The 25,184-nt window shown below is 35.6% G+C and overlaps 17 protein-coding genes across 17 annotated transcripts; 7 read left to right on the top strand and 10 right to left on the bottom strand. All coding sequences in view use genetic code 12, as the record gives it.

The window, feature by feature from the left end:
• Window positions 1-943: 943 nt before the first annotated feature.
• On the top strand, window positions 944-1,159 carry SPAPADRAFT_59123 (uncharacterized protein; the record flags this gene model as incomplete). The annotated part of the gene is made up of 1 exon (XM_007373283.1): window positions 944-1,159. A coding segment is annotated over one exon (216 nt), but the record flags the coding sequence as incomplete, so codon positions are not given.
• A 1,302-nt stretch (window positions 1,160-2,461) lies between these two features.
• SPAPADRAFT_64989 (uncharacterized protein) lies at window positions 2,462-3,379 on the bottom strand (the record flags this gene model as incomplete). Its single annotated transcript, XM_007373282.1, has 1 exon — window positions 2,462-3,379. One exon carries the CDS (start codon window positions 3,269-3,271, stop codon window positions 2,462-2,464), a length of 810 nt encoding a protein of 269 aa, XP_007373344.1.
• Window positions 3,380-4,435: 1,056 nt separating this feature from the next.
• SPAPADRAFT_64988 (U4/U6-U5 snRNP complex subunit) lies at window positions 4,436-5,894 on the top strand (the record flags this gene model as incomplete). Its single annotated transcript, XM_007373281.1, has 2 exons — window positions 4,436-4,449; window positions 4,558-5,894. The coding sequence occupies 2 exons, from the start codon at window positions 4,436-4,438 to the stop codon at window positions 5,864-5,866; spliced, it is 1,323 nt and encodes a 440-aa protein (XP_007373343.1).
• Window positions 5,895-6,076: 182 nt separating this feature from the next.
• On the top strand, window positions 6,077-9,125 carry SPAPADRAFT_70038 (uncharacterized protein; the record flags this gene model as incomplete). Its single annotated transcript, XM_007373280.1, has 1 exon — window positions 6,077-9,125. The coding sequence occupies one exon, from the start codon at window positions 6,077-6,079 to the stop codon at window positions 8,036-8,038; it is 1,962 nt and encodes a 653-aa protein (XP_007373342.1).
• SPAPADRAFT_59120 (E1 ubiquitin-activating protein) lies at window positions 7,228-9,182 on the bottom strand (the record flags this gene model as incomplete). Its single annotated transcript, XM_007373279.1, has 2 exons — window positions 7,228-9,080; window positions 9,142-9,182. The coding sequence occupies 2 exons, from the start codon at window positions 9,164-9,166 to the stop codon at window positions 8,065-8,067; spliced, it is 1,041 nt and encodes a 346-aa protein (XP_007373341.1).
• A 34-nt stretch (window positions 9,183-9,216) lies between these two features.
• SPAPADRAFT_59119 (uncharacterized protein) lies at window positions 9,217-11,013 on the bottom strand (the record flags this gene model as incomplete). Its single annotated transcript, XM_007373277.1, has 1 exon — window positions 9,217-11,013. The coding sequence occupies one exon, from the start codon at window positions 10,983-10,985 to the stop codon at window positions 10,215-10,217; it is 771 nt and encodes a 256-aa protein (XP_007373339.1).
• Window positions 9,242-10,120, bottom strand: SPAPADRAFT_134377 (putative ATP-dependent kinase; the record flags this gene model as incomplete). Its single annotated transcript, XM_007373278.1, has 1 exon — window positions 9,242-10,120. One exon carries the CDS (start codon window positions 10,118-10,120, stop codon window positions 9,242-9,244), a length of 879 nt encoding a protein of 292 aa, XP_007373340.1.
• Window positions 11,014-11,220: 207 nt separating the features above from the next.
• SPAPADRAFT_135304 (uncharacterized protein) lies at window positions 11,221-13,674 on the bottom strand (the record flags this gene model as incomplete). The annotated part of the gene is made up of 1 exon (XM_007373276.1): window positions 11,221-13,674. One exon carries the CDS (start codon window positions 13,672-13,674, stop codon window positions 11,221-11,223), a length of 2,454 nt encoding a protein of 817 aa, XP_007373338.1.
• Window positions 13,675-13,840: 166 nt separating this feature from the next.
• Window positions 13,841-14,919, bottom strand: NUO1 (Nuo1p; the record flags this gene model as incomplete). The annotated part of the gene is made up of 1 exon (XM_007373275.1): window positions 13,841-14,919. One exon carries the CDS (start codon window positions 14,574-14,576, stop codon window positions 13,962-13,964), a length of 615 nt encoding a protein of 204 aa, XP_007373337.1.
• Window positions 14,920-15,116: 197 nt separating this feature from the next.
• Window positions 15,117-16,986, bottom strand: SPAPADRAFT_59115 (uncharacterized protein; the record flags this gene model as incomplete). The annotated part of the gene is made up of 2 exons (XM_007373273.1): window positions 15,117-16,881; window positions 16,946-16,986. 2 exons carry the CDS (start codon window positions 16,949-16,951, stop codon window positions 16,102-16,104), a joined length of 786 nt encoding a protein of 261 aa, XP_007373335.1.
• On the top strand, window positions 15,146-16,099 carry SPAPADRAFT_135217 (uncharacterized protein; the record flags this gene model as incomplete). Its single annotated transcript, XM_007373274.1, has 1 exon — window positions 15,146-16,099. One exon carries the CDS (start codon window positions 15,146-15,148, stop codon window positions 16,097-16,099), a length of 954 nt encoding a protein of 317 aa, XP_007373336.1.
• Window positions 16,987-17,101: 115 nt separating the features above from the next.
• On the top strand, window positions 17,102-18,321 carry SPAPADRAFT_59114 (ubiquinone biosynthesis protein; the record flags this gene model as incomplete). The annotated part of the gene is made up of 1 exon (XM_007373271.1): window positions 17,102-18,321. A coding segment is annotated over one exon (670 nt), but the record flags the coding sequence as incomplete, so codon positions are not given.
• YKE2 (tubulin-binding prefolding complex subunit) lies at window positions 17,968-18,318 on the bottom strand (the record flags this gene model as incomplete). The annotated part of the gene is made up of 1 exon (XM_007373272.1): window positions 17,968-18,318. The coding sequence occupies one exon, from the start codon at window positions 18,316-18,318 to the stop codon at window positions 17,968-17,970; it is 351 nt and encodes a 116-aa protein (XP_007373334.1).
• A 71-nt stretch (window positions 18,322-18,392) lies between the features above and the next one.
• SPAPADRAFT_59111 (uncharacterized protein) lies at window positions 18,393-19,420 on the bottom strand (the record flags this gene model as incomplete). Its single annotated transcript, XM_007373270.1, has 1 exon — window positions 18,393-19,420. The coding sequence occupies one exon, from the start codon at window positions 19,282-19,284 to the stop codon at window positions 18,517-18,519; it is 768 nt and encodes a 255-aa protein (XP_007373332.1).
• A 264-nt stretch (window positions 19,421-19,684) lies between these two features.
• On the bottom strand, window positions 19,685-20,438 carry SPAPADRAFT_59110 (uncharacterized protein; the record flags this gene model as incomplete). Its single annotated transcript, XM_007373269.1, has 1 exon — window positions 19,685-20,438. One exon carries the CDS (start codon window positions 20,373-20,375, stop codon window positions 19,839-19,841), a length of 537 nt encoding a protein of 178 aa, XP_007373331.1.
• Window positions 20,439-21,987: 1,549 nt separating this feature from the next.
• On the top strand, window positions 21,988-23,676 carry SPAPADRAFT_48864 (uncharacterized protein; the record flags this gene model as incomplete). The annotated part of the gene is made up of 1 exon (XM_007373268.1): window positions 21,988-23,676. One exon carries the CDS (start codon window positions 21,988-21,990, stop codon window positions 23,674-23,676), a length of 1,689 nt encoding a protein of 562 aa, XP_007373330.1.
• Window positions 23,677-24,437: 761 nt separating this feature from the next.
• Window positions 24,438-25,164, top strand: SPAPADRAFT_59107 (uncharacterized protein; the record flags this gene model as incomplete). Its single annotated transcript, XM_007373267.1, has 1 exon — window positions 24,438-25,164. The coding sequence occupies one exon, from the start codon at window positions 24,484-24,486 to the stop codon at window positions 25,129-25,131; it is 648 nt and encodes a 215-aa protein (XP_007373329.1).
• Between the last annotated feature and the right edge of the window lie 20 nt (window positions 25,165-25,184).

The raw sequence follows: 25,184 nt of genomic DNA, 5'->3' as shown, positions 1-25,184 counted from the left end.
CGGAAGTAGTATAGGAGGTCCTAGTACAACGAGAAAGCCATCTACAGGAGATGGTACCCCTACAGGAGCTCGACCAAGTGGTGGAGGACCAAGTAGATCTGGTACTGGTACTGGTACTGGTACTGGAACTCCGGCAGGAACACGACCAGGCGGTGGAAGTCCTATTAGATCTGGATCTGGTGCTAGTGCTACAGGTATACTTTCTAGTCCTAGTAAATCAAGTGGAAGTAGTACAGGACGTCCTAGTACAACCAGAAAGCCAGCTACGGGAGATGGTACTCCAACAGGAGCTCGACCAGGTGGTGGAGGACCAAGTAGATCTGGTACTGGTACTGGTACTGGTACTGGAACTCCGGCAGGAACACGACCAGGCGGTGGAAGTCCTATTAGATCTGGATCTGGTGCTAGTGCTACAGGTATACTTTCTAGTCCTAGTAAATCAAGTGGAAGTAGTACAGGACGTCCTAGTACAACCAGAAAGCCAGCTACGGGAGATGGTACTCCAACAGGAGCTCGACCAGGTGGTGGAGGCCCAAGTAGATCTGGACCTGGCACTAGTACTCCTGCAGGAACACGACCAGGCGGTGGAAGTCCTAGTAGATCTGGATCTGGTGCTAGATCTGGTACTACTGGAACAAGAACAGGTCCAGATGGTAAAAGTCCTAGTCCAACCAGAAAGCCATCTACAGGAAATGGTACTCCAACAGGAGCTCGACCAGGTGGTGGAGGTCCAAGTAAATCTGGTACTGGAACAGATGCCCAGCGTGGAAGTGGAAGTCCTACTGGTACAGGAACACGTCCAGGAGGAGCAATTCCTGCAACTACTGGTATGGGAGCTGGTGGTAGAGGTAGCACTGGAGCAGGTGGTGGAAGTGGAGCAGGTGGTGGAAGTGGAGCAGGTGGTGGAAGTGGAGCAGGTGGTGGAAGTGGAGCAGGAGCAGGTGGTGGAACAGGCGCTGGTGTTGGAGGAAGGTCTGCTGCTGGAGAAGCACATGCTGGTATTGAAGATCCAACTCCGGTTTTAATTCAACCAAACAATGACTTTGGGGACCCGGTACCAGTAGCTGTAGTTGACTCTGGAAATGTTTTACTCCCTTCCATGTCCAACTTGATTTTGCTTTTAGTTACTGTTCTTCACTTGATAGCTTTACTTTTCTAGTTGAACTTTGGTTGTTTGAAGTTCTTCTCTTTGATATTTGTTGCTGTTTATATGATTTATTTATTGCTTATGATCTTTCTTTATCGTTATTATGTCCTTGCGTATTATTTTATATGAATTAATGTTATTACGTTTTCCTACTAAGTAAATAAGTAAGTTGTGACATGATATAGCTACTTTATCCTGTATACAATTATATTAGAACTATCATCTATGTGACAAACAAGGTTCATGGGTTCACTATTAAGTTACTAATTCCTACCAGAAAGATTCATCAACAAACGTCGATGTTTGATAATAATACCCTGTATCACAAATATCAACAATCACCATTTGTTGAGTATTGAATATAAAATAGTATTTCATGTACTAACTTTGAAACCAACAAAGAATAAGCTGGTTGTCGTTGATATATTTTGGAGTTAGCGTATATTCCCCGCTCTAACTTGTTGTAAAAAGTTAAGAACTTCTTATTGTATCGTTCAAGCAGGAGCATATTGTATGTTTGCCAATTAGACAATATATTTAAAAGAATGCATAATTCCTCGAGCAAAGACGAGCACTTGTAGTATTGAAGATGATTTCAATTCAATGTAATAACAAAATGCAAACTCTTCAGGTTGTTTCACTGATAGGTTACTGTATAAGAATTTAGAACAATCTCTCTGTAATTGATTAAAGAAGTCGATAATATTTTTCAGTATATTGTTGTGTCTTGCATTTCACATAGTTTTTTCAATACCATAAGATGATGTGGAAGTAGCCGAGGTTCCCTCAATTAGTGGTAAAACTTCTCCAGTTTGTTAATATGGTTTTGTTTCCCATTTATCTCCCATAGTAATTGGTGAATACCAAATTTCAGCACTTAATACAATTGAACAATCTGAAATATCAGCCACATAAAATTTAACATTAGTATCCGTATCAAGCCATTTGATTTGGACAAAGTTAATAACCGTAGCCATAAATATATTATTTGCAGCATATATAGCAACTAGTTTACATTTTTCAACTTTTAAATCTTGAACCAAATTTGTATGGATAAAGTTAGCTTCACAAGCAGAATCTAGTAAAGCTGGTTGTTTCTACTTTCAATTTTGCCATTAACACTTCCCGCTTTTGAGCCTCTTAAATCCTTGTTCTCTTCTAGACTTATCTTTGAAAATGATAGGACGATTTTAGAGTCATCCCGAGACTCATCTATTTTTTTGAATTCGAATGGTTGATAGAATTTGTTTCCTTGTTCATATTTTGCTTTCTGCATTCGGAAGTCCAATGATTATTTCCTGCACAAGTATGACACTACTTTTGTTTACCTTTGTTGTTCTTTTTGAAATTATTGTTGTAATTATTGTTTCTGTTTCCATTCTGGTAGTTTCTTTGGTTGTAATTAAAAGGTTTCTTGTAAGTTCGTCTTACTCTGTTTTCAATTTCAGGATCCTCCATAAGGTTATCAATGTCTTTATAGGTTTTAATGCTAACAAGAATAGGTTGATATTCAGTATTTGCATTTCTTCTAAACTTATTGACAAGGTAGTTTTCTTGTTCTTCGATTTGTTCTTGTTTGTACCTATTCAAAATATTTCTAAAACCTTGGCGATACTCATTCAACGATTGTCTTTTCTGATAGTAAGTTCCTACCTCTAAACTAAGCTCAAACTTGACTTGATCATCTTCATATTCGTTTCTGAATGCCTTGATAAATTCATTGTAATCCATGTAAATCTTTTCCGGAATTATTTTACCTGTTTCATCGGTCATTTCCTTGTAATATGGACGTAAGAAATGCTCTAACCAAAGGCCAGCTCCGTCAACCAAATGACATTTAGCAATTACATTTAATTCGGAAATTTCAATTTTTAAGTTGTGTTGGGAAATATACCGGAGACACTTTATTTCGATCTGCTTACACACTATTTCAAACCATTTGAGGGTTTTTGCAGTTCCATCAAATATTTCCGAATATCTAATCAGTATGTCACTACTTTCTTGATTCTTTTTCCTTTGTATCTCTACAGCTGAGAGTGGGCGGCTATAGTTATTAGACCAATCCCGGTTATTGTTGTTTCCTTGGTAGTTCTTTTTGGAATTATAACGTTTCTTAAAGGCCATTCTTAGTTGTTGTTTATTCAGAATCAATATAGCCAAAGCGGCAGATACCAACTGTTACAAGGGTGACTGGTGTAGGTGAGTATAAATGTTAATGTAGTAACTGCCAGTAAAAGCGCTAATATGATTGTTATGTGTGAGGGGAGTGGAGGAATCTATTCTGTAATCTGTCTACTGATAGAATAAAAGGAAGGGTTGATTCTTTTATGATACTTTTTCGATACTTCTTGAGTTTCTGTTAATATTTAATCATCTAGGAATCCAATAAAATTTATATTTCATTTTTCCAAGCTATTGATCTCTAGCTTTTCCTACCAGGCTATATTTTGTGTCGACACTTCAACCATCCTTATCCTCAGACCATAATATTAAAGTCAGCTCATTTATTAAAAGCTTATTCTCTGATGAAACATTTTAATGTTTTCCTTTCATAATATCTTTTCTTGGTTTTAGGATTATTCTTGGGTAGTTTAGTGAACATGTTTGATTGGTTGCTTCCTGGATCCTGTGCTATCTCTCTATCTCACAACACCATCTTTATCATTACACAGAATCTCAAGGATCATGTGCTAGATTTAAGAGATCATACTCTAACACTCGAAAACAAAAAGGGCCTGGCTAGCTCAATGGCTAGAGCGTTTGACTTTTAAGAATGAGATTTTCTCAACTTAAGAGGTATCAAAAGGTTGCGGGTTCGACCCCCGCGTCGGGCTGTTATTTTTTGTTGCACATATATTTTTTTGGAGATTAAATATCTATTGTAAGTTCTTAAGGATAACTAATTCATTACAAAGATAGAGAGGGAGGTTGAATCAGGGGATCAGATCTGATATAGATGAAGACAACTTGTAACATTTTCATTATGGCCAAATTTTTGCTAAAAAAAAAAATAACATTGATTGACAATCAAGTAATATCTGCTAATCCTCATTAACACGAGTAAGAGTCATATGTATCAAACCGTTATTCCTTTTTTATATGGCTATATTATGCCAAAGAAGCATCTAACTATTACACCTAAAATGATTGCAATTGTTGAAATTACTGTACTTGATTTCTCTATCACAAATGTTGATAAATGTATAAACCAAGGATTAGAGATCATTGATTATTCTCCTGTTCCGAAGGTGTTCAAAGAGGAAATTTTCCATTTACTTCGACCATAAAATGGATATGAGCTTGTAAGTTCTTACATCCATTGTTTTAGCTGAACCAAAAAAAAAAAAATAGATCTGAAAAAAGATAATAAGAAACTCATTTGGTTGCCAGATAAATACACAAACTTTTAGTCCCCAGATGGAGTTAAGCGAAATTCCCATAATCAATGATACAAAATCACATACAAGTTTTCCAGATGAATTCATGATTGATGAAGATGAGGAAAATTTAAATATAATAGAGGAAAGCGAAGGGAGTCTGATCGATGAAGAGGAAGAAGAAGAGGATGATGTGTTTTACACTCCAGGTATTCAAGAACTCTATGATACCAGAACTGAAATCTTAAACCAATCCCTTGTAAAAGCTTCCCAAAGAGTAGATAGTTTGAGGCAGAAAGCAAAAGATTCAGATTTCATCAAAATTTTAAAGCATAGACGTTCTACTAACTCCAAATTGGCCACTTACGAGTTGTATGGGTCACAATTGATACCAGGAAATACAAGGGCAATATCTATAGTAAGATTTTCCAAAACCAGCGACTTAATTGCTTGTGGGTCATGGGATGGTTCTATTAGTATTTTAAACTCTTTAGATTTATCTACCAGGGGCCAAGTTGTACTGGGACTGCATCTAGAGAAAGTGGGTGGATTAGATTGGAGTTTTACATCTAATGAAAATTATCTTATTTCAGGAGCTAACGAGGGTACGATAAACTTGTGGAATATAACCGATACTCAAGACAAGATAAAACCAAAAGCTACCATCAAAGATGCCCATTCTGCTAGAATAACGAAAACTTTGTTTCATCCAATTATATCAAAATATGCTATATCCACATCCTTCGACCAAACTTGGAAATTATGGGATCTTGAAATGTGCAAGTGTTTACTAGAACAAGAGGGTCATTCAAAAGAAGTATTCTGTGGAAGTATGCATCCAGATGGCAGTTTATTTGCATCAGGAGGTCTTGACGGGATATGTCATATTTGGGATTTACGTTCTGGCCGTCTGATAGTCAGGCTACAAAAACATATGCAAGGAATATATAGTACAGATTGGTCACCAAATGGGTATCATTTGGCGACAGCAAGTGGGGATTGCTCAGTGAAAATATGGGATCTTCGTAAACTAGATAGACGAGATGATGAAATATTCACAATACCATCCCATAAAAAGATTGTTAGTGAAGTACGATTCTTTAACAAACGAAACGAAATACTAGCTAATGAGTCTGAGTCAATTTCCAATGGTACATTCTTGGTAACTTCTTCATACGATGGAAATGTTAATATTTGGTCATCAGACAACTGGATTAAAGTGAGAACTCTCCAAGGACATACCGAAAAAGTCATGAGTTGTGATATTAATGGGGACGGTTCTCAAATAATAAGTAGTGGATGGGATCGGTCAATCAAGATGTGGCAGAGCTACCAACTGTAATATAACCTGTAAAAATAAAGATTTTGATAGAAAAAGTAATTTAACTAGCGACGTTTTTTTTTCCTTATTTTCTTTGGGGTGCTGCGCGCGGAGTGTATTCCAAAAGCAAAAGTATAATTTCATTCGACTAAACCACCTTTGTCTTTTCCTGCTGCAAAGTTGCAAACAACAATTTCAGTGAATATATTAGAAGGAGAATATTAAGGCACGATGAATTTGCTTAAAATATTAGATGGTACTCCCGAGCCATCCATTATAGACTTGGATTTAGGTGAAATAAACTATAGTGGAGATTATGAGTTACCAACACCAATGTATGAGTTTCAAAAGGAATTAACCGACCAGATTGTATCGTTACATTATCCTGATATCTTGAAATATTGTGAAGCGAACGACACACGAGATCTCATTGTAAAATCTTTAGAGATCTGTATTGAGAATTGTATGTTGGTTTGTACTCACCCATATTTATTGATTAACCACTACATGCCCAAGAACCTTTCCATGAAAGAAATGCCCAATAAACTTGCTGAAACTAGTGGGAAGTTCAATGTTCTTCGAGATTTAATGAATGTGATAATACTGAACACAAAACAGAGACCAAAACATATTGGTATTGTTATGAACAACAATGGGAAATTTTTCGATTTAGTGGAAGCACTTTTGTTAGGGTGTAATGGGAATAAGATTGTGAAAAGATATGTGGGTAATAACGTACAACGAGAATCGAAAAAGGCAAGCAGAAATAGCGGTACACCAATGGATATGTCTGGTTCACCAACTACAATACATTTATTGCCAGGCGATGGTAAGATACAACGAGACCAAGATAGACTTGGCCTCGTCAAATTTGACGCATTGATTGTGTTTGATGGATACGTTGACACTGATAGTGAGTTTTTCCAACAAATAAGAACTCAAAACCGCCGTGGTGAATGTATTATTGTAAGGTTGGTTCCAATGAAAACAATTGAGCATTGTAAATTGTATTACAAAAACAATGCCGGTGATGATGATTATATTTACAAATTAATATCATCAATTGTATGTCTTCGAGATCATATAGGAACGTTACAACCGGATGTTTTTCCCATATATAACCAAAAACTTACATATCTTTCTCATAAGTTTTTTGATGATGTTTTCAAATCCAGTGCTAGGATTGCAGATTTTCCCGCTTGGCCATTACCAGCATTACCAAGAATCCCTAAATTCAATGCTATAGATGTTGAGAGATCACTTTTGACCGAAGTTCATTTTCATTATACTCCCTATGATTCTACCGAGTTTATAAATGAGGATCCCGAAAAGCCAAGGACTGGTTCGAGACCTAGTTTTTATGAAACACGAAGATTAGAATCAGCTTATATTACTAATCCTTTAAAGAATTCATTCACACAATTGTCGGGAATATACGCTGGTACTGGAGAAGAACATGCAAGTGCTACCAATACTAGTATTCTCACACACAAATTGATCCTTCAAATGAACGAAGCGTTTTTATCACTAGATAGAGCAGAAGAAGAAGTTCAAAGCTATGAGAAATATAACGAGGAAGAAAACCAAGAACGGAAAATTGGACGTCGAGAACGGGAAATGAGAATTACTGTTTCCAAAATTTTTAACGATGTTGATCATGCCCAATCTAGAATTAATAGTGCCAGTAAATGGACAATCAAGAAAGCCGAACAAGCGGAAAGTGTCAAAGATGAAATTAGAGTAGCTGATGAAAAGATATCCAATTTCATTACTGATAATAAGATAGATAATGAGCAAACTCGACAATACATTCAAAATCAACTTGAAATTTGGGATTTACAAACCAAAGTCAAAACTCTTATAGCTAAGATTCAGTCCAAGAATGAAGAAAAGAATTTTATATCAAATGAATATCAACAATGTCTAGAATCAATCAAGAACTCCGAAACAGAAATAGAGAATCAAAAGACCAAAATTCAGGATTCAAAGAGAAAGTATTCTGAATTACTTGAAGCTGAGGAACACGAAATGGAAAATTTCCATGCAAAGAAGAAAGATTTAATTAATCAAATTAAAGAAGAGAGGCTTCAGAATGAATCTTTGAAATTCAAATTAAATAATGCATTTAAATTTCTCAAGGATACCTCTCACTTGAAGAAACGCAAGGGTAGAGGTTCAACACCTATCAAATGAATTCATATATATATATTTATATGCATTTATAACAGATAAATAGGCATTTCTGAATTAACAGCATCTAATATTAATACATTATTTATTGGACTCTCCTTTTTACTCAAAAATTGAATGATATCTTGAGCAAGAGCACCACCAATAACTGCTGCCACCGGAGCAAACTCGGCAAATGCTTGTCTGCTGAATACGTCTAGATAGTCAGGAGTAACTGTTTCAGCAGGAATATTGAGCAAGTTACAAATTTCAATTGCTTTCACTCTCAAGACCTCGACATCAATCACAGTATCGGGATCATTAGGTCTAGTAATATCAAATAAGGCAAATATCAAAGGCACAACTCCTGATAATCTCTTCAATTGCCTCTTGTTTAATTGTTTAGGAAGTTCCTGAGATTTGAAAATTTCTTTAAGTGGAGAGAATACATCTCTGATAGTTACTATTTCATCATTGGATTTCTCCTTGGATTCAACATTAGTTATTGTTTTGTTTCTCGAAAGTTCAGTTCCAACTACTCTTGGTTGATTTCCTGCCTCCTTTACTGAAACAGAAGTATGTTCTATGAGATCTGTTAAAATATAGCCAAACATTCCATGCATTCCTGAAACATAAAGTGGAATGTTTAATTCTCGTGTAATATCATTAAGTTTCAATATCATTTGTTTATCTAATTCCGTAGCAATCACTAAATCAAAAGCTTTAACGTATTGCTTATTCGCTATAAGAGAATCCAATGATTCTGTATTGATTGAAAGATTTACTCTATTATTCAATTCTCTAATTCTATCCACAACAAGTGGCAATTTTGTTTGACCAACTACCAGGTCATCATTAGGAAGGAAAAATTGTCCAGCAAAGTCTTCTGGTTTTACCACTGAATCATCCAATATTTCAATAGTGTTTAATCCACCCAATACTAAATTCTTGACTATTTCGGTTCCCACAGCTCCTAAGTTTATAATTAGAATTTTTGAAGATCGTAAACGCAATTGGGTTGCCATTCCCCAAAGTCGAATTTGACGGTCATAAAGGGCAATTTCCTCTATTAAAGAATGTTAGTTTTGTCATTGAAGGATACAACAGTGATGAATTTGAATACATACGCGCTGAAAGCTCGTCCTTTGTCATTTCTTGGTTGCACAAATTAAGAAAGTTAAGGAAGACATTTTTTTTTTTTCATTGATATTTTTGGTTGTAAACAAACTAGCACTGGCGTGTCTCTACAACGTTTCTATTTAAGTCTATAGAAATCTTCAAATTGGAACAATGGTCCAATCCATTAGAGCATAAATGCTCATAGTATAAAATATACATCGGCATATATCTGTCAACAAACTTTTCAACTTGTTCATCAGTCATTCCTGAACCTTTTTGTTTAATCAATTCTTTTTCTTGTTGCAAACGCCAAGTATAAACGTTGTCAATAGAATTAGTACACAATACAATAAATTTGTCAAAAAACGACCATAATTTAGTATAGGGTTGCAAGTTATCATTGATTTCCTGAATATGGTAATAACGTGACTTTTGTAAGACACCACCAACTTCCGAAGTAAAATAAGTAGCGTCAACTTGTTCTCGACCGAGAGGGACAAATCCGTTAAACCACCCTTCAAATATAATCACATCAGCTGGTGTATCAATTATTTGCCATTGAGATTTATCTGCTCTATCTCCAAGTCCATGATAAGCAGTTTTATCATAGAATGGAATTTCAACTGACTTCCAAGGTGATACAGAATAATTGTTAATTAAGGCATGAAAAATTTGTAGTGCTAATGGTAAATCATGAGTTCCAGGTAAACCTCTGCCTTGCAATAGTTTGTTTTCTGATTCAATTGACGCTTTTGTGACTTCATCTTGATCTTTCTTGGTTAGGTATAAATCATCCATCAGGAAGTGAATAATGTTCAAATGAGGGTATGATTTCTGCAAGGCAGCTGTCAAGTGATTAGCTAGGTATGACTTTCCCGATCCTTGAGGTCCACTGATACCAACTACTATTGGCTTATTAACATTCAGAAAGTCACACGAATCAATTTCTTTAGAAATAAATCCAATTGAAAGGTCAAGAGAGGTCATGATGGTGCTAGTTGTTGATTGTTGATTGTTAATTAAAAGTGGAGTAAAAAAATAAAAATTCTCATATTTACAAAAAAATAAAAAGCCTATACACTTAGATAGCTTTTAATTCTTTAAGTTTTGAAATCAATTCGTCAACAGTTTCCACTTTAACACCAGCACTTCTTGCTGGTGGTTCTTCAACCTTTAATGTTTCTAATCTGTTTTCAATTTCAATTCCTAAATCGGCAGCCTTCAAAGTTTCCAAAGGTTTCTTCTTAGCCTTCATGATATTTTGTAATGAGGCGTATCTTGGTTCATTCAATCTTAAATCAGTAGTTATAATCAATGGGAGCTTGGCCTTGACTGTTTCAACCCCTTCATCAACTTCACGAGTAACAGCTACAGATTCTCCATCAAGTTCAACTTTGAAAGCATTGGTAGCCTGGGGCCATTTTAATAACCCAGCCAAAATTTGACCAGTTTGGTTAGAGTCATCATCAATAGCTTGTTTACCCAAGATAACCAAATTAGAATTTTCTCTTTCAACCAATTTTTTCAACATCTTTGCAACTTGCAATGGTTCAACTTCTTGTTCACCAACATCAACTAATGTACTAGTGTCAGCACCTTTAGCCAATGCAGTTCGCAAAACATCCTTAGCCTTAGAAGGACCAATTGAAACAGCGTGGATCTTTTCAACTAAATCTTTGCTGTTTTCTTTGATTCGAACAGATTCTTCCAAAGCAATATCACAAAATGGATTTATACTGAACTTGACACCCTTGGTCTCTACTCCAGTTTGTGCCTTATTGATTCTTGGCTTAATGGCAAAGTCAATTACTCTCTTTACAGGAACAAGAATTCTTAATTTGGTAGAAGACATCTTGATTTAAATGTAGTTATGTATCTGCACTGTTCCATTTGAGTTCTACAAATCTGTTAAAAGTTCTACCAACATTTTTTTTTCACTGTCCGAAACCGGGAAACATCAATCACGTGATCTACATATATGTACATATACAATGAAAATCATAATATAAAAACATAGTTACACAGATTTACCAAAAGAGTAAAGAATTTTCAATTTAGTAGCTATATATAGGGTATAAATTATTTCACTAAGTTGAATTCATGGTAGAATTACGAGATCTTGCTTTCATTTTCTCAATTCTAGCTCTTAACTGGGAAGTCACTTCAGCAGCCCTCTTCCAATCATCTTCTATATTTCTTGTATCATGAGACGGCAAGTTAGCAGGTGTAATTGGACTATATGAACTAGTGCTACCACTATATTGAAATGATGGTGACATGGACCCTCTCATAGCAATGTCTCCTTCAATGGATAACCTTTTAACCCCTGCACTCAACTCATTCGACTCTATTATCGTTGATGGACGAAGTGGGGATCTGGTACTTTCGGATAAATATGGCTGATGTTTTGTCAGTTGGATTCTTTCTAGATCAAGTTGCCTTTCCAATTGTATTATTCTATCATGTGATTTCTTCAACTCAGAACGAACTTTATTAATATTGGTTTCATTAACACTACTGGCAATTTCAATATTTCGTTTTTCATTTTCTAATTGCAAGACTACATTCTGCAAATCTTGTTGTAAGCGGGAATTTTCAGTCTGTAAAGATTTTATACGGCTCTCCTGCTGCAGTTGTTGATGTTGATAATCTTTAATTTGATTTTTCAACTCAGCTATTTCATTTTGATAACGCAGATCATCAGTGGACGCAGAAACAGAAGCACCAGCAGCAATTCCACCACCTGGTGCCCTAGATCGAACATTAGAATTAGTTATAGGACGGGAAGTAAGACCACGACCAAAATTACTTGCTTTCACCTCTTCAGAACGTTTAGCTGGAGAAGTAGCCATTCTCTTTGCGGGAATTGATGAATGAGGAAGACTGGTTCTAGCTCCGAGTTTGGTGGCAGCACCAATGCCATTACTTGCTTGTAAAGTTTTTTTGGGGAAACCACCATTAGAACGTTGTGTCGTTGAAGATGTTTGTACTGCAGGGGCAGGAGCCGATTTCAATTTGCATTTAACCTCAGCAGTTTCAAAATATGCTATAATTTGTGCTTTTCTATGTTCTTCAACTTTTGTAAGAAACAGATTCAATTCTCGTTCTCCTGTGATCTTCATTAAAGTACCAATCATTTCAGTAGCAGCTTGTCTAATTGGAGCTTGCGACTCAGATAGCAATTTAATACCAATTTCCATAATGGCATCAATTTCAGATGAAATAGGTGCAACAGTAGTACTTGACAAACATCTCTTCACAAAATTAGCAGCGGAAATCTTATTTTGGGGAGTTTTTAATTTCATACCATTTATAGCTGCTTCAAGAATAGAACCTACATCCCCTCCTGAAACCATGAATATAGCATCCAAAGCATTATCAAGAGCTTGTGCTACCGATGGTTTCTTTTCCTTCGATCTTTCGATAAGGGGGCTCAAAACTAAAGATTGATATTTTTGAAAGTTTGAACCAAGACCCTTAGCAATCATTTCAGTACAATTAGCAGATAACTGAACCACTTGAATATTTGCATCCTTCAAAATACATTTGGCAAATAATCTCATAACTGCAGTATAATCATCATCAGGCACGAGTTTCACTACTCTCTGCAAGATTGGAACAATCTCATCTAATACTTCGACTCTTTCTTTCCATGCTGAAGAAGAAATTCTAGCTTCAAAATTAGCAGGAAATTTTGACAACACTTCAACTGGATCAATAAACGCAAGCGGATCAACAGGTTGATTATTTTCTTCCATGTCAACATCTTGATCGTCACCTATAGCTTGTTGCTCGTTTTCTCTTTCGAGTTGTTGTTTCTGAGACCTGGTTAATCTTTTCTGTTCTGGAGCAACACCACTAACTGCTTCAAAAGCGGCAGTTAAGTCCTTTTGTTGAACAGGCTTTAATGAAGGTAATAAAGTTGCTGATAAGGCATCACGCATCCATTTATATAATTCAACAGTTAGCTTCATAGTTTCTGCTCTCACATTCTTATCACTGTGAGCAAACAATTTTACTAAACAAGGAATCACTGGTTTTGGCAGCACAATTTGGCAACCAAAATTCTCGTATATTGCCGCTAAAGCACTAACACATCCGGCAACAGTCTTGGGTAGTCTATTACCAAAATAAGGAATTATTTCTTCAATTATAGTGTCTGGTTGGTCAGTTATTTCAATCATTAGTAATAACACTTCTTGAGCATATTCTTTGGTGTTTTTCCTGGACGAGTTCAACCCCTTTTCACAAATTGGACCTATGAGCCCACTTTTGATCCTATTGAAGTTAGCAGGAGTTCCTCCAAAAGTCAAATACTTAACCAAAGCATTGTAACCTTGTTCTTGAGCAACAACATTTGCATCCATAATAGCCTTTTTAAAAAGGTCAGAACTAACATTAAAACATGGATCTTGTTCATTACGTGATGTTTCATAAGTACCAACTATTTCGGTATAAGCATGAAGTCTGGCCTTCCATACTTTATGGACTAATCTCTCATCTAAGGGAATAGCGGAATAATCCTGTTCTTCTTCAGCCATAGCGGTTAGTTGAAAGTTACTTTTACCACAATGTTTGGGTTTGTTTACATTTTTTTTCCATTTTTTTTTTTATATAGAGGCGCGCGACAAAGCCAAAACGGAAAAGACGAGACATACTTAAAAAGAGATTGGAGAACGACATTTTCTCAACTACAGTTTTAATATCAAATGCAAAAACGATGTTATATTTAGCAGCGATGAAACAAATTTACCCCAATAACAATATCATAATAAATACATACAGACTTTAACGACAATTGTTGTTTTTTTTTCTTTTATTTGTATACCTAGTTGTTTTTGGCGTACTTTGCCTTTATTTCATCAAGAGGCTTCAATTGTAAATTCCATTCTTCTTCACCAGGTCTATTGACGTAATATTTGTTGAGATCAACTCCATGGTATGGATGATAAGCAAGATTGAACCATGGTAATAGAGCAAGACCAAGATGGGAGTATTGGGAGTTTCTATTAGCAACATCCTTTAATCTGTCATCCAAAGAAGATTCATCTTCATGGTAAGGTAATTTACCTTGAGATAACAACTTCTTTATTTCATATCTGTCTTTCTTAACTTCTCGTTCATTTTCAGACCAACCCAAGAATCTTTTTGATGATCTTATGTAAGCTAAATAAAACCCACCAAAGAAACCCAAAAGAGTAGCAGCTCTCAAGGTTCCACCTGGAATTTTAGCTGGTTGTTTGTATGGTCCAGCAGCTGGTTCTAATCTTTCCCAAATATAAAGTGCCAATGGGAATGAAGCGGTGGAAATACCCCAAGCTCCATAATCGGATGGTCTAAAGTAGGAAATAACTCTAGTGAAGTAAGGGTCAACATCAATTAACTCATAATCTCCCACTGCTGGTGCATTTCTCACCGGTTCATTAGCTGGGGTATATGACATCTTCGTAAGTTTATGTTTAGGTCTACCTCGCTATAGTTTTTGATGCAATTTTTCTTTCTCAGCAAATATTCTCAAATTGTGATTGGAAGTCTCTTTTTTTTTCTCCTTGGAAAAAAGTAGTGTGAATACCAATATACAGTTTCAACCAGATCCAGTTGTATTATTCATATACCAGAGTCTATATCATTGGTGAAATATGTAAGATTTGGCTGGGATACAATTAAACAATGAATTATTGGTATGTTGGGAAAGTTGGAATAATTATCTCTATTTCCTCAATTGGGATACCTGGTTTCCATTTATGAGATTTTTCGTAGGAAATCTACTTAATCATGGCTACAATGAAAACATATAAAGAATGGATTAAAAACAAATAATCATTTACTCCCTTACCATGTTTTCATGTTTTTTGTTAGAGCAATTCCAGTCCAAATTTAGTGACTATTTGTTGTTCCATATATAACATGAAATATGGTAGCGCACGTGTTTCTACTTCATGTTGCCTTCAAAAAAGCTTTACCTTAAAATTTAATGCTTATCATACACATGTATAAGTTATACCACAGATAATGCCCTTGAGTCTTGAAGATAGGGAAGGTGCCACAGATGACTATGCAAACCCACAACCACCGAGACATCCGTTCATAAGATTGATAAATAGTGTTCGATGCCACAATGTGCCAGTGCTAAACTTTATCATCATCGGGATATTGGGATCGTTTCTATTCAAATTAACCACAAAATATACCGGGTTATACATGAAGAGCTCATTAATTACAATTATAGTTACTAATTTAGTGCTATTTGGAATATCTGAAACCATGGCCCAATCTATATTATGTTTTCGAAGAGATCAACCTCGGATGGATTTTAGATTTAATGAACCAGGTCACAGTGGTATGTCATTTAATTCGAATGACATTGCATTGACCACAGAGGATAGACTGGAATATAGAGATGAAGAAGAAGAACAGGGAGATGATGTCGCAAGCATTTCCAGCATAGACGAAGAAGGATTGGACCGGTTTATAAATTATTTACGTCAAGATAACGAATCAATTGTGGAGAATTCTACGATTGATGAGGGATTCACATCAGCCTTATCACCTCCAACTCAATTAACATATTTTCAATTTAACAGATTAGCAGGATTCATGTGTTGGGGGTTTATGATGGCTTTTGTACAATGCTGGTGGTATAAGTTCTTACAAATATATTCCAAAGATCCTAAATTTATTGAAGTTTTACGGAAAGTATTAACTGATCAACTTTGCTTTTCACCAATCTCATTATTTTGCTTCTTTACCTATGGTACAATAGTACTTGAAAGTGGTAATTGGGAGCAAACAAAGCAAAAGTTGTCAAGAATTTATTTAAAAACTTTAATTATTAATTATTCAGTTTGGTTCCCAGTTCAATTCTTTAATTTTTTAATTGTTCCTAGAAATTTTCAAGTTCCATTTAGTTCATCGGTTTCAGTATTGTGGAATTGTTTCTTATCCATGAGAAATTCCCGTAGTTAGGATTAAATATACATTCCCAAATTGGAATACCCATTAAATTTTCTAACTTTTGAGCTTACTCTTTTAAGGTAATCTTCCTTATCCTCAATTTGTAAAACTTCTCCAAGAATAACACAAATATCAATAATTGCATCGTTGTCTGATTTTTCAAAACCGGGTTGTCCCTCGGAATTAAGTACAAGTGGAATTAATTTTGCTGAAGGTGGCAATTGGGAAATAATAGCTGCAGAAATCCCTGTCACTGTATGAGGAGGTGTCAATACAGGGATCACTTCAAGTAGTGGATTTGATTCCAAAATGGCAATCGTTTGATTATTATTCATACTGCAAGGTGATAAAAGAATCCATTGCTTAGGATTTCCCACCTTGACCAATTGTCTTGCCAAGACATTATATGCTATGGTATTGTAAAAATGAGGAACAGTTAATACAACATTACCATTGCTAATTGAATATATTGGAATTTGTGCAGTAGGGTATTTTGTATCTAATTCTCGTTGACGTATAGCAGAATACAATTGTTCATCTTCATCATAGTCAAGCTGCGATTCTTCACTAGTTGTCTGCACCAATTCAGGGTATTCAATCTTGACTGTACCAACCTGAGTAAGGCTACTCAATTCATCTTGCAAAATACTTATAGTTTTAGGAATAACCACAATATTTCCAATAGAACTTGTCTGAAGATCAATTGATACGGTTGGAATTGGATGAGGTGTGGTGTCATCAGTATCGTCGTCAAGAATATGACGAGGGTTTCTTATATCATTGATTGGTTTAATCTAAAAAGTGTTAGTAGATCAATCTTCTACATATCCAACATATAACTAAGAAAGTGTTACTTACCAACATGTCTATAGTTTATACTGCTAGGTTCAAGGGCAAAAAAGTGGATCTAATTTTTGCAAACCTCAAAAATGCGAGGATCGTATTTTTTTGTCAGGGTGGGTTAGGACTGGTATGTGAAAAAAACAAAAAAATAAGACCACTGCTTTAGACAATAGAGCAAATCCCCAGAACAGCCAATGTTGAAAACTTTGTCTAAAACCGCAAAACCTAGATGCGGTGGTAGTCTACTCAGACTCTACCACTCGTCTGAACATATAGGATCTAATGTTATTGTTGACAACAATACTATTGAATCGAAAATTTTAAGCAAGGCATTAGAACATATTCCTAGATATGGATTTAAAACTGGCAGTATCACCAAAGCTATTCGTGACTTGGAATACCCCGACTCAATTCAGTCAGTCATTACTTCAAATCCTAAGGGGAACTCTGCTGAATTTCAACTAACTTTACACTGGTTAAAATCCAAGAGACAAGAATTAAACAATTACGCTGCCGAAGACCCTGAATTCAATTCTATAACCAATGAATACGAACGTGTTGCCAAGTTAATTAAAACTAGACTAATGATGAATTCTCCTGTTATTGGCCATTTACATGAAGGGTTATCTCAACTTGTGGTGCCTTATAATCTTCCTCAATCAATGGAAGAATTGCACAATCTCAGTGATGATATCGCATTTTTAGCAGGAGACATGTCTCATGATTTTGCATGGTATAGTAAAAGAGCAGGATTTTCATCAATCTACGTAAAATCTGAATTATATATGCTTCAAGATTCCAGTGCCAATTTCAAGAAAACTAACAAATTTGTTGATGAAAAGGTTCGTGGCATTAAGCAACTAGGCGCAGCTTATAATAGCGTCGAAGAATGGGGGTTGTTTAATGCTATAAGTTTAGTTAATCTTATCAAGTCTCAACTCATACGTGGGTAAACATTGTACATACGAATAATATCAGTGGATAGTTTATATGCAAATTAGTATAAGCTTTATATATATATACACATATCTTATGACTTACTGCCCCAATTGTGCCCTTACAGCCAATAACTTATTTCTAGTTGTTTCTATTTTCTTTTCTTGATCAGCAATTTTCGTTTCAACACGACTGATTTCTCCTTCAATAAATTCAATTCTTTTGGTAACATTTAATTTAGCTTCTGTGAAATCTTGTGGCAATAGCACTGGACCAGTTAATTTATAAATCTTTGAATCTTCATTGAGATTTTCAAATTCAGCTAATACGATCTTATTTTCTTGATATTGAGTTTCTAATTGTGATCTTGCGGATATTAATTCATTAAGTGAATTTTGATCATTTGAAAATTCCAACGAAAGTGATTCGAATTGTTGTTTGATATCAGACATGGTGTTGTTTCGACAGAAGTCACAGTTAATATTTTACAGCAGAATTTTTTTTTTTGGTTGTAGTTTTTCGCGCAGTAAGAACTTGTTAAAAATACGTTACCATTACATTCCAATAGATAAGAGAAGTCTACCTAAAGCACAATATATCAAACCAGTTAGAACTAACCAAATGCCGAGTGGGATAACAGACGCGCAAATCTAGCTTGGAAATATATCCCGATCTTGTTCATTAATTATGATGTCAGTAACTCGCACTCTATACCTTCTATTAGTCGAATCTCCTCCATACCCATTCATTTCTTCATATTCTTCATATTCTTCATATTCTTCGGTGGTTGTAATTTCCAGATCATTATCCTCGTCATCATAATCCTCCGCCTGCGGTATTGATTCGTTATCATTATCATTATCATCTTCCATAGAATCGTCTATAATGGCACTACTATCTAGGTTACCACCATAGCTAAACACGGGAGGTCTTGGTGCATGATAACTTGTATGTCTTCTTTGCAGTAGTGACTCCACTGATGAACAGTTTGTCATTGACGTGTCGCGTTTTGATGTTGTACTAGTATTACTAGTAGTGGAAAAGCTGTTTCTAAATTTCCGTTCATTTGCCAACGAACGCAGTTGCTGATAAGGAGTAGCAAACAAATCTTGGTTAAAGATGAACCCTTGACATTCTCTTAATGAGATAATACTAAAACTAGCACTATCCGAAAAATAACTTGGTGACTCATACACACTAAAATTCTCATTTTGTATCATGGTTGGAGATAAGAATGAATTCCGTCTAAACCAAGGTGAAGACGTGTTTGCAAATGATGAGTTTCTTCTTTTTATCATAGTCGGTTCGGGACGTGGCGAGGTCATTTTATGCGTAGTAGTAGTGGTGGTGGTCGAAGAAGACTTTCGTCTCATGTATTGAGGGGATGTGGGATTTGATGATTTACGTAATTCTGCCATGGCTCCTTTTTTATGCGATAATGACGGAAAATGTGCGGGGGAGATAGATATTCCGATAGGTTACTAAGGGTATTAAAAGGGATTAAGTAGGTGAATAGTGAAGTAGGAGTAATAAAATGTTGTAAAGGATTACCTGTCAAAGGAAAAAGAGAAATATAAAATGTGGGTGAGTATGAGAAATCATATTGTTAACTGAAGGGAAAGAGAAAGCAAACATTAATGTGCGACCGATAAAAAAACCCAGACCTTTTTTTTTTTTTGCTTTTCTTTTTTTTTATTTCTAAAAAAATTATGGCCGGTCTCGCGAGATCGTTTCAGCCATAATGGATCTTGGCTCATGCGTTTCACATTCTCTGTATTACCGTGAAATTTCTACATGTTAATTTTCTACAGGAGAAATCATATAAAACAAGTCATACCATTCGTTAAAAAACACCAAACCAGATTTGAAAAAATACACCTGGGTCGAATATAAACCTATATACACTAATGACCCTTTCTCCTACAGAAATAACAACAAAAAAAAAAAACTTGCTAAGCCGGAGCAAATTCCTTTAAGCATTCAATCCATTCTTCTCCTTAAATGCCAATCTTTCTTTCATTTTATTCATGACATATTGCAATCCCTCTCTTGAGTTCTTCATATTGGAAGAGAACCGATTGTGACTCCATTGCTCAATACGTTCTTTAAAACCAATAAAATTAGACGAAAATTTAACCTTCGATTTCACAGTAGTATTATCGTTGACCGTCGTGTATTTTAAAAATTCTTCAACCCTAATAAATTTTCGGTGATCGATGTTGCTGCTATATGTATACAAAGTTTTAGTCTTGGGATTGACGATACTCTTTTCAATAATCCATGAATTCAAATTGCTACCAAGGAATGGTTTAATAAACTGAGGTAATCTCCCGGTTTTAACAACCACTCTTGTTGTGCAAAGTCGTCCTTCTGCGTCAATATATGATTCTAACGTATCACTTGACAATACATGTTTAGCATATGGATTAGGGTACCTGTTCAAATATGCCAAGCTCGTCGTTTGAAAATCATACTTGTATTCTTGTTCACTTTCAAAATAAAGAACCATGTCTATGTCTTCTTATACGTCAGCACTGAGTAATTGATTAGCAGAGTTCTACTCTAGCAACGGAGTTTGCTTTAAGGGATGAATGAAAAAAAAAATAGTTTTCTGGAGAAAACAAGGGTAGAAGCGCTGGTACAAGCAAAAAAAAATTTTTTTTGAGCCAACCAAGACTTAGCCAACTGTAATTGTTACCTGTACTCCGGCAAAACTTTTTGCCAATCAGAACTTAATTCAGAAGTCATCGGAACTTTAATTAGATGATAATTTCAGGCAGTATACATGTTTCTAATACATCCGTATTTTCCAAGCTCTTTCCAACTATAATTATATGCTTCGGATATAAGCTAAGACTTTTCACGTGCAAAAGCTCGAGTCGTGCAATATACAATTCGGATCGTGTGGAAGAATAATGTCAAGAAAACCTGTCAAGAATGGGAACTCGCGTAAATTTCTCGCTATGTAATACCCTAACTGACTACCTAGTTCTAAAATAATTAGCGGATCGGCACGCACACACACACACACACACAGACAGACACACAAAATAGGGGTAAATATTAGTTAAATATGCCAAGGGCTATATAGCAATATAAGAATCTCTGACGTCATATCCCATACCTCTCTGAATACTAAGAGAAGTCGATTAGGATTGTTTGACATAGTTCTGCTAGGCGGGGAATAATACGGCACAATGAGATGTCACAAATTAGTAAAATAGAATACCACAACTTGCTGCAAGAGAAGATTCCAATGAACTGATATTTCAGACTAATCCGCTTCGGAAATGCATGCATGAATGCTAGTGCTACTATCCATACATAATCGGAAATACCCCAGACTTAAAACCAACTTTAGGTTTGTCGTGTTTATAAAAGGTTGGTTTCTCCGAAAGGTTCATTTCCGAGATAACTTGTGTGTAATTTGTAGAGGTCCGTAAACTTTAAATTTTGTAATGCCTCAATATTTATAAGAGTCGCTCGGGTGGAACACGGAGCTGATACCGACTTTAAAATGACATAACTATGGGGAAGAACCACCTCCTTTTTTTTTATAGTACAACATTCAACAAATGACCATATCATAAGATAAGCACATTCTCACACGATTCATGTGTGACGTAGATCTGACTCCACAAAGTTTCACCATAATCTCCGAACCAATTATATTTAAGTCTCTTTACATGAAAGTGCGATGGTCACAAATCTATCTAATTATTTAATTTGCAGGATCTATTGTTAAATAAATCAAAAAAAGGAAAGCTAAAGGCATTCGGTGCGGCCTGCGCTCAAAAAGCCGTTTTGATTCTACACACAATGTGGGGCCGATTCCGCGGAAAAAATAAGAAACGCCGAGCAAGTTGGTGGGGCACACAATGGGTGATGGCTATGCATATTACTAAATTAAATATATTAACTTCCACATTCTTAGTTCTGATTATTAGGTATAAATCACAATAATGAATTATAAATATTCTTATACTTCCCTTGGGTTTTTTATAGACTCTTAGGCTGGGTTTTTTTTTTTGTTATGGCTATTCTTTTTTTTTTTCATTTGTAAATTATAAAAGTTTTGCAACTAGCGCATTAGTCTATTTTAAACACTTCTAGAACGTATCATGACAGAACCAAAAAAGGATATTTTGGAATTTGAAAAGTTCGATGAAGGACTTCATTTACAATCTACACAAACAGATTCTTCCGTTGACAAGTCATTCGCACAATCAATAGTCGACTCGTTCAGACGAGCACCACCAAATACATCATACAAGAAGGCAATATCAAAAAATGAACTACGTATAATGTCCCTTTCCACAGGGTTAGGAACTGGGCTTTTGGTTGCTGCAGGTCAAAAGTTGAAAAATTCTGGTCCTGCTGGTTTACTTATTGCATATGCTGTGGTTGGGTTGGGTATGCTTGTACCCACGGTCAGATCACTTAGTGAATTATCGGTTGCCTATAGTGGGTTACCAGGTGGTTTTCAATCATATTTTGCCAAGTTTATTGATGAAAGTTTGGCGTTTGCATTAGGGTGGAATTACGCCATTCAGTGGATGTGTGTCATTTCCTTGGAGTTGGTGGTTGCTACCATGACGATAAATTTTTGGAATAAAACGATTAATCCGGATATATTTGTGATGGTATTTTTGCTTTTTGTGATATTTATTAACCTTTGTGGGGCAAAAGGGTATGCATATTCTGAAATGATTATGAATTCGACCAAGATTTTCATGTTGACTGGGTTTTGTATATTTGGATTGGTTATGGTTCTTGGAGGTGGTCCTGAAGGATGGGTTGGTGGAAGATATTACCATGACCCGGGAGCATTTACAAGTTTTAAAGGTATTGCTGGAGTATTTGTCACGGGGGCATTTTCTCTTGGGGGTTCAGAGTTTATTTCCTTATCTGCGGCTGAAACCAAACATCCCCGTAGATCACTTAGAGCTGCATCGAAGTTGGTTTATGTCAAGGTTATTGTCTTGTTTTTGGGATCATTAACTTTTATTGGATTGTTGGTTCCTTACAATCATCCAAGACTTACTGGTTCAGGATCATCATCTTCTACTTCTCCATACGTACTTGCCACTTTAATCCATGGGGTTCCTCATTTAAGTCATGTTATAAATTCGGTGATTTTAATTTCGGTTACGTCAGTTTCTATTGCTGCCATGTATAGCTCGCAAAGATTGGTTCAATCATTAGCTCACCAAGGACTTGGACCTAAATGGTTGGATTACGTTGATAGAAAAGGTAGACCAGCCAGGGCCTTTTTGGTTTGTATTATTGCTTCCTTTTTTTCTTTTATAGCTGCATATGATCAACAGGAAGCGGTATTTACTTGGTTATTGTCAATTTCAGCCTTGAGTTTTATCTTTGTTTGGATGTTTATTTGTGTGTGTCACATTAGATTCCGGGCTGCTTTGAAATACCGAGGAATTAAGGTGAGCAGTTTAGCATATGTTTCTCCAACTGGACTTTGGGGATCATATCTTTCCATTGCAATTAATATTTTTATGTTGGGATGTCAATTTTGGGTTGCATTATGGCCAATTGGAGGGGACGGTAAGCCTGATGTTATGTCATTTTTCCAAAATTACTTGGCAGTTCCATGTTTTATTGTGTTTTATTTGGGGCATAAAATTTACACTGGTAATTGGAAACTCTTTAAACGTGTTGATGAAATTGATATTGACACCGATCGAGTAATCTACGATCGAGAAATTTTAGACTTGGAAAATACTGAAGATAAAGAAAAGTATGACCAAGCTCCATTTTGGAAAAAGATTTTGATTAAATGTTTTGATTAGAAGTATATAGAATAACATATAACTTTTTCACGTAACTTGGTTTCTCCTATTTATTTGAAGCTTGGCAAAAGGTAAGGGGTATCATTATATTTTAAAATGTTGGGCAATTTTTGTCTCTTTTCGTTTAAATTTTTGCATTAACTTTGACATTAACTACCAACCCATTCCAAACTAATCAATCCGTACCTTGAGCTTAGCGACTAACCATTATATGACATTCTTAATGTCATTTTTTTTTAGAAGTTTAGGTTATGCTTTCTGCTTACGATATTTCTTAAGCGCATTAAAAAAATGAAGCTGCAAATTATTTTCCAGTAAAAATATGAAACGAGGTTTTTTTTGTGTTGCACATGCTACCTAAGCAATGTTTTTAAAAAAACATTCAATAGGTGTAACATTTTGACTGCATATAAACCCGAATTAGCAGATGCAAAACTTAGTTTAATGCTTTTCATAAAGGTTGCGTGATACGTGGGGGTTAGTAGCTTAGGACAACAACTACTACTACTACACTAATCGAGTTTGAAACAATCGCTAGTAACGTAAGTACCACAAAATCATGTTCATATATTGCTACCCGTTGGAAAGTCACATGCGTTTCAATATAAAGTTATGGCTCATAGTACAGTACAATGATTTATTTTTTTTATTTTTGCGGCAAACATATTAGATTTATTTTTGCAATGTTCACAATTGTATTTAAACAACCACTTTCCCCTTTTCATGGCTAACATTCCTGAGCTACTTTCTTTTCTTCTATTAGCTTGCTTACTATCAACGCTAGATATAATAAGATCATTACTACAAATGTCTGCTACCGAGAACAACATCGCCGCTACAGTTGAACAAGATAATACCACCCAAGGATTGAAAACAGTGGATCATTTCAAGAAGTACCCTATTGTTCATTCTACTGGGGCTTTAGTACGATCCATTCCACTTAGCAAGACATTCTTTGGAGTTTTTAATTACAGCTTTCAAACAGTGAGAAATGTGCAACCATGCAAGGCAATCATAAATACATCCGATGAGTATGCAAATCGAGCCCTTGATGAAATGGATCGTTGGTTCCCATCATTGCAAACAATAGAAACAAAAGACATTACTACACCCATCACTAAGCCAGTTGCCACCGCGATCGAAGGGGTTCAAACTTCAATCACTACCATTAATGAAACAGTGCTGAAGAATGTTGTTGAACCAACCATCAATGTTCTTGAATCGGCCAAACAAGGGTTTGAATCCAAGGTTTATGATAGTGAAGGTAAGGGAATCATATCGAGTCAAGCGGATCCACTCGTTGCCCCAATTAATAATTCTTTACAGAATTTTGTTGATCGTCAATTTCCAGACAAGGAAAGAGTTCCTCAAGAGGGACATTCTAGTGAATTGGCACGTACTTTAAAAATTGTCAGCAATGCGTTGTCAAGAGGTGAAAAGACAAAGAAACAGTAAATCTCTTAAATAGTTAATTTAATATGAAATGCTAATTTTGGTTTTCTTATAAA

Source organism: Spathaspora passalidarum (genome assembly GCF_000223485.1).
Source record: "Spathaspora passalidarum NRRL Y-27907 unplaced genomic scaffold SPAPAscaffold_2, whole genome shotgun sequence".
Lineage (NCBI taxonomy): Eukaryota > Fungi > Ascomycota > Pichiomycetes > Serinales > Debaryomycetaceae > Spathaspora > Spathaspora passalidarum.
The sequence above is the reverse complement of the archived record's forward strand: the minus strand, read 5'-3'. Positions and strand labels throughout refer to the sequence as shown.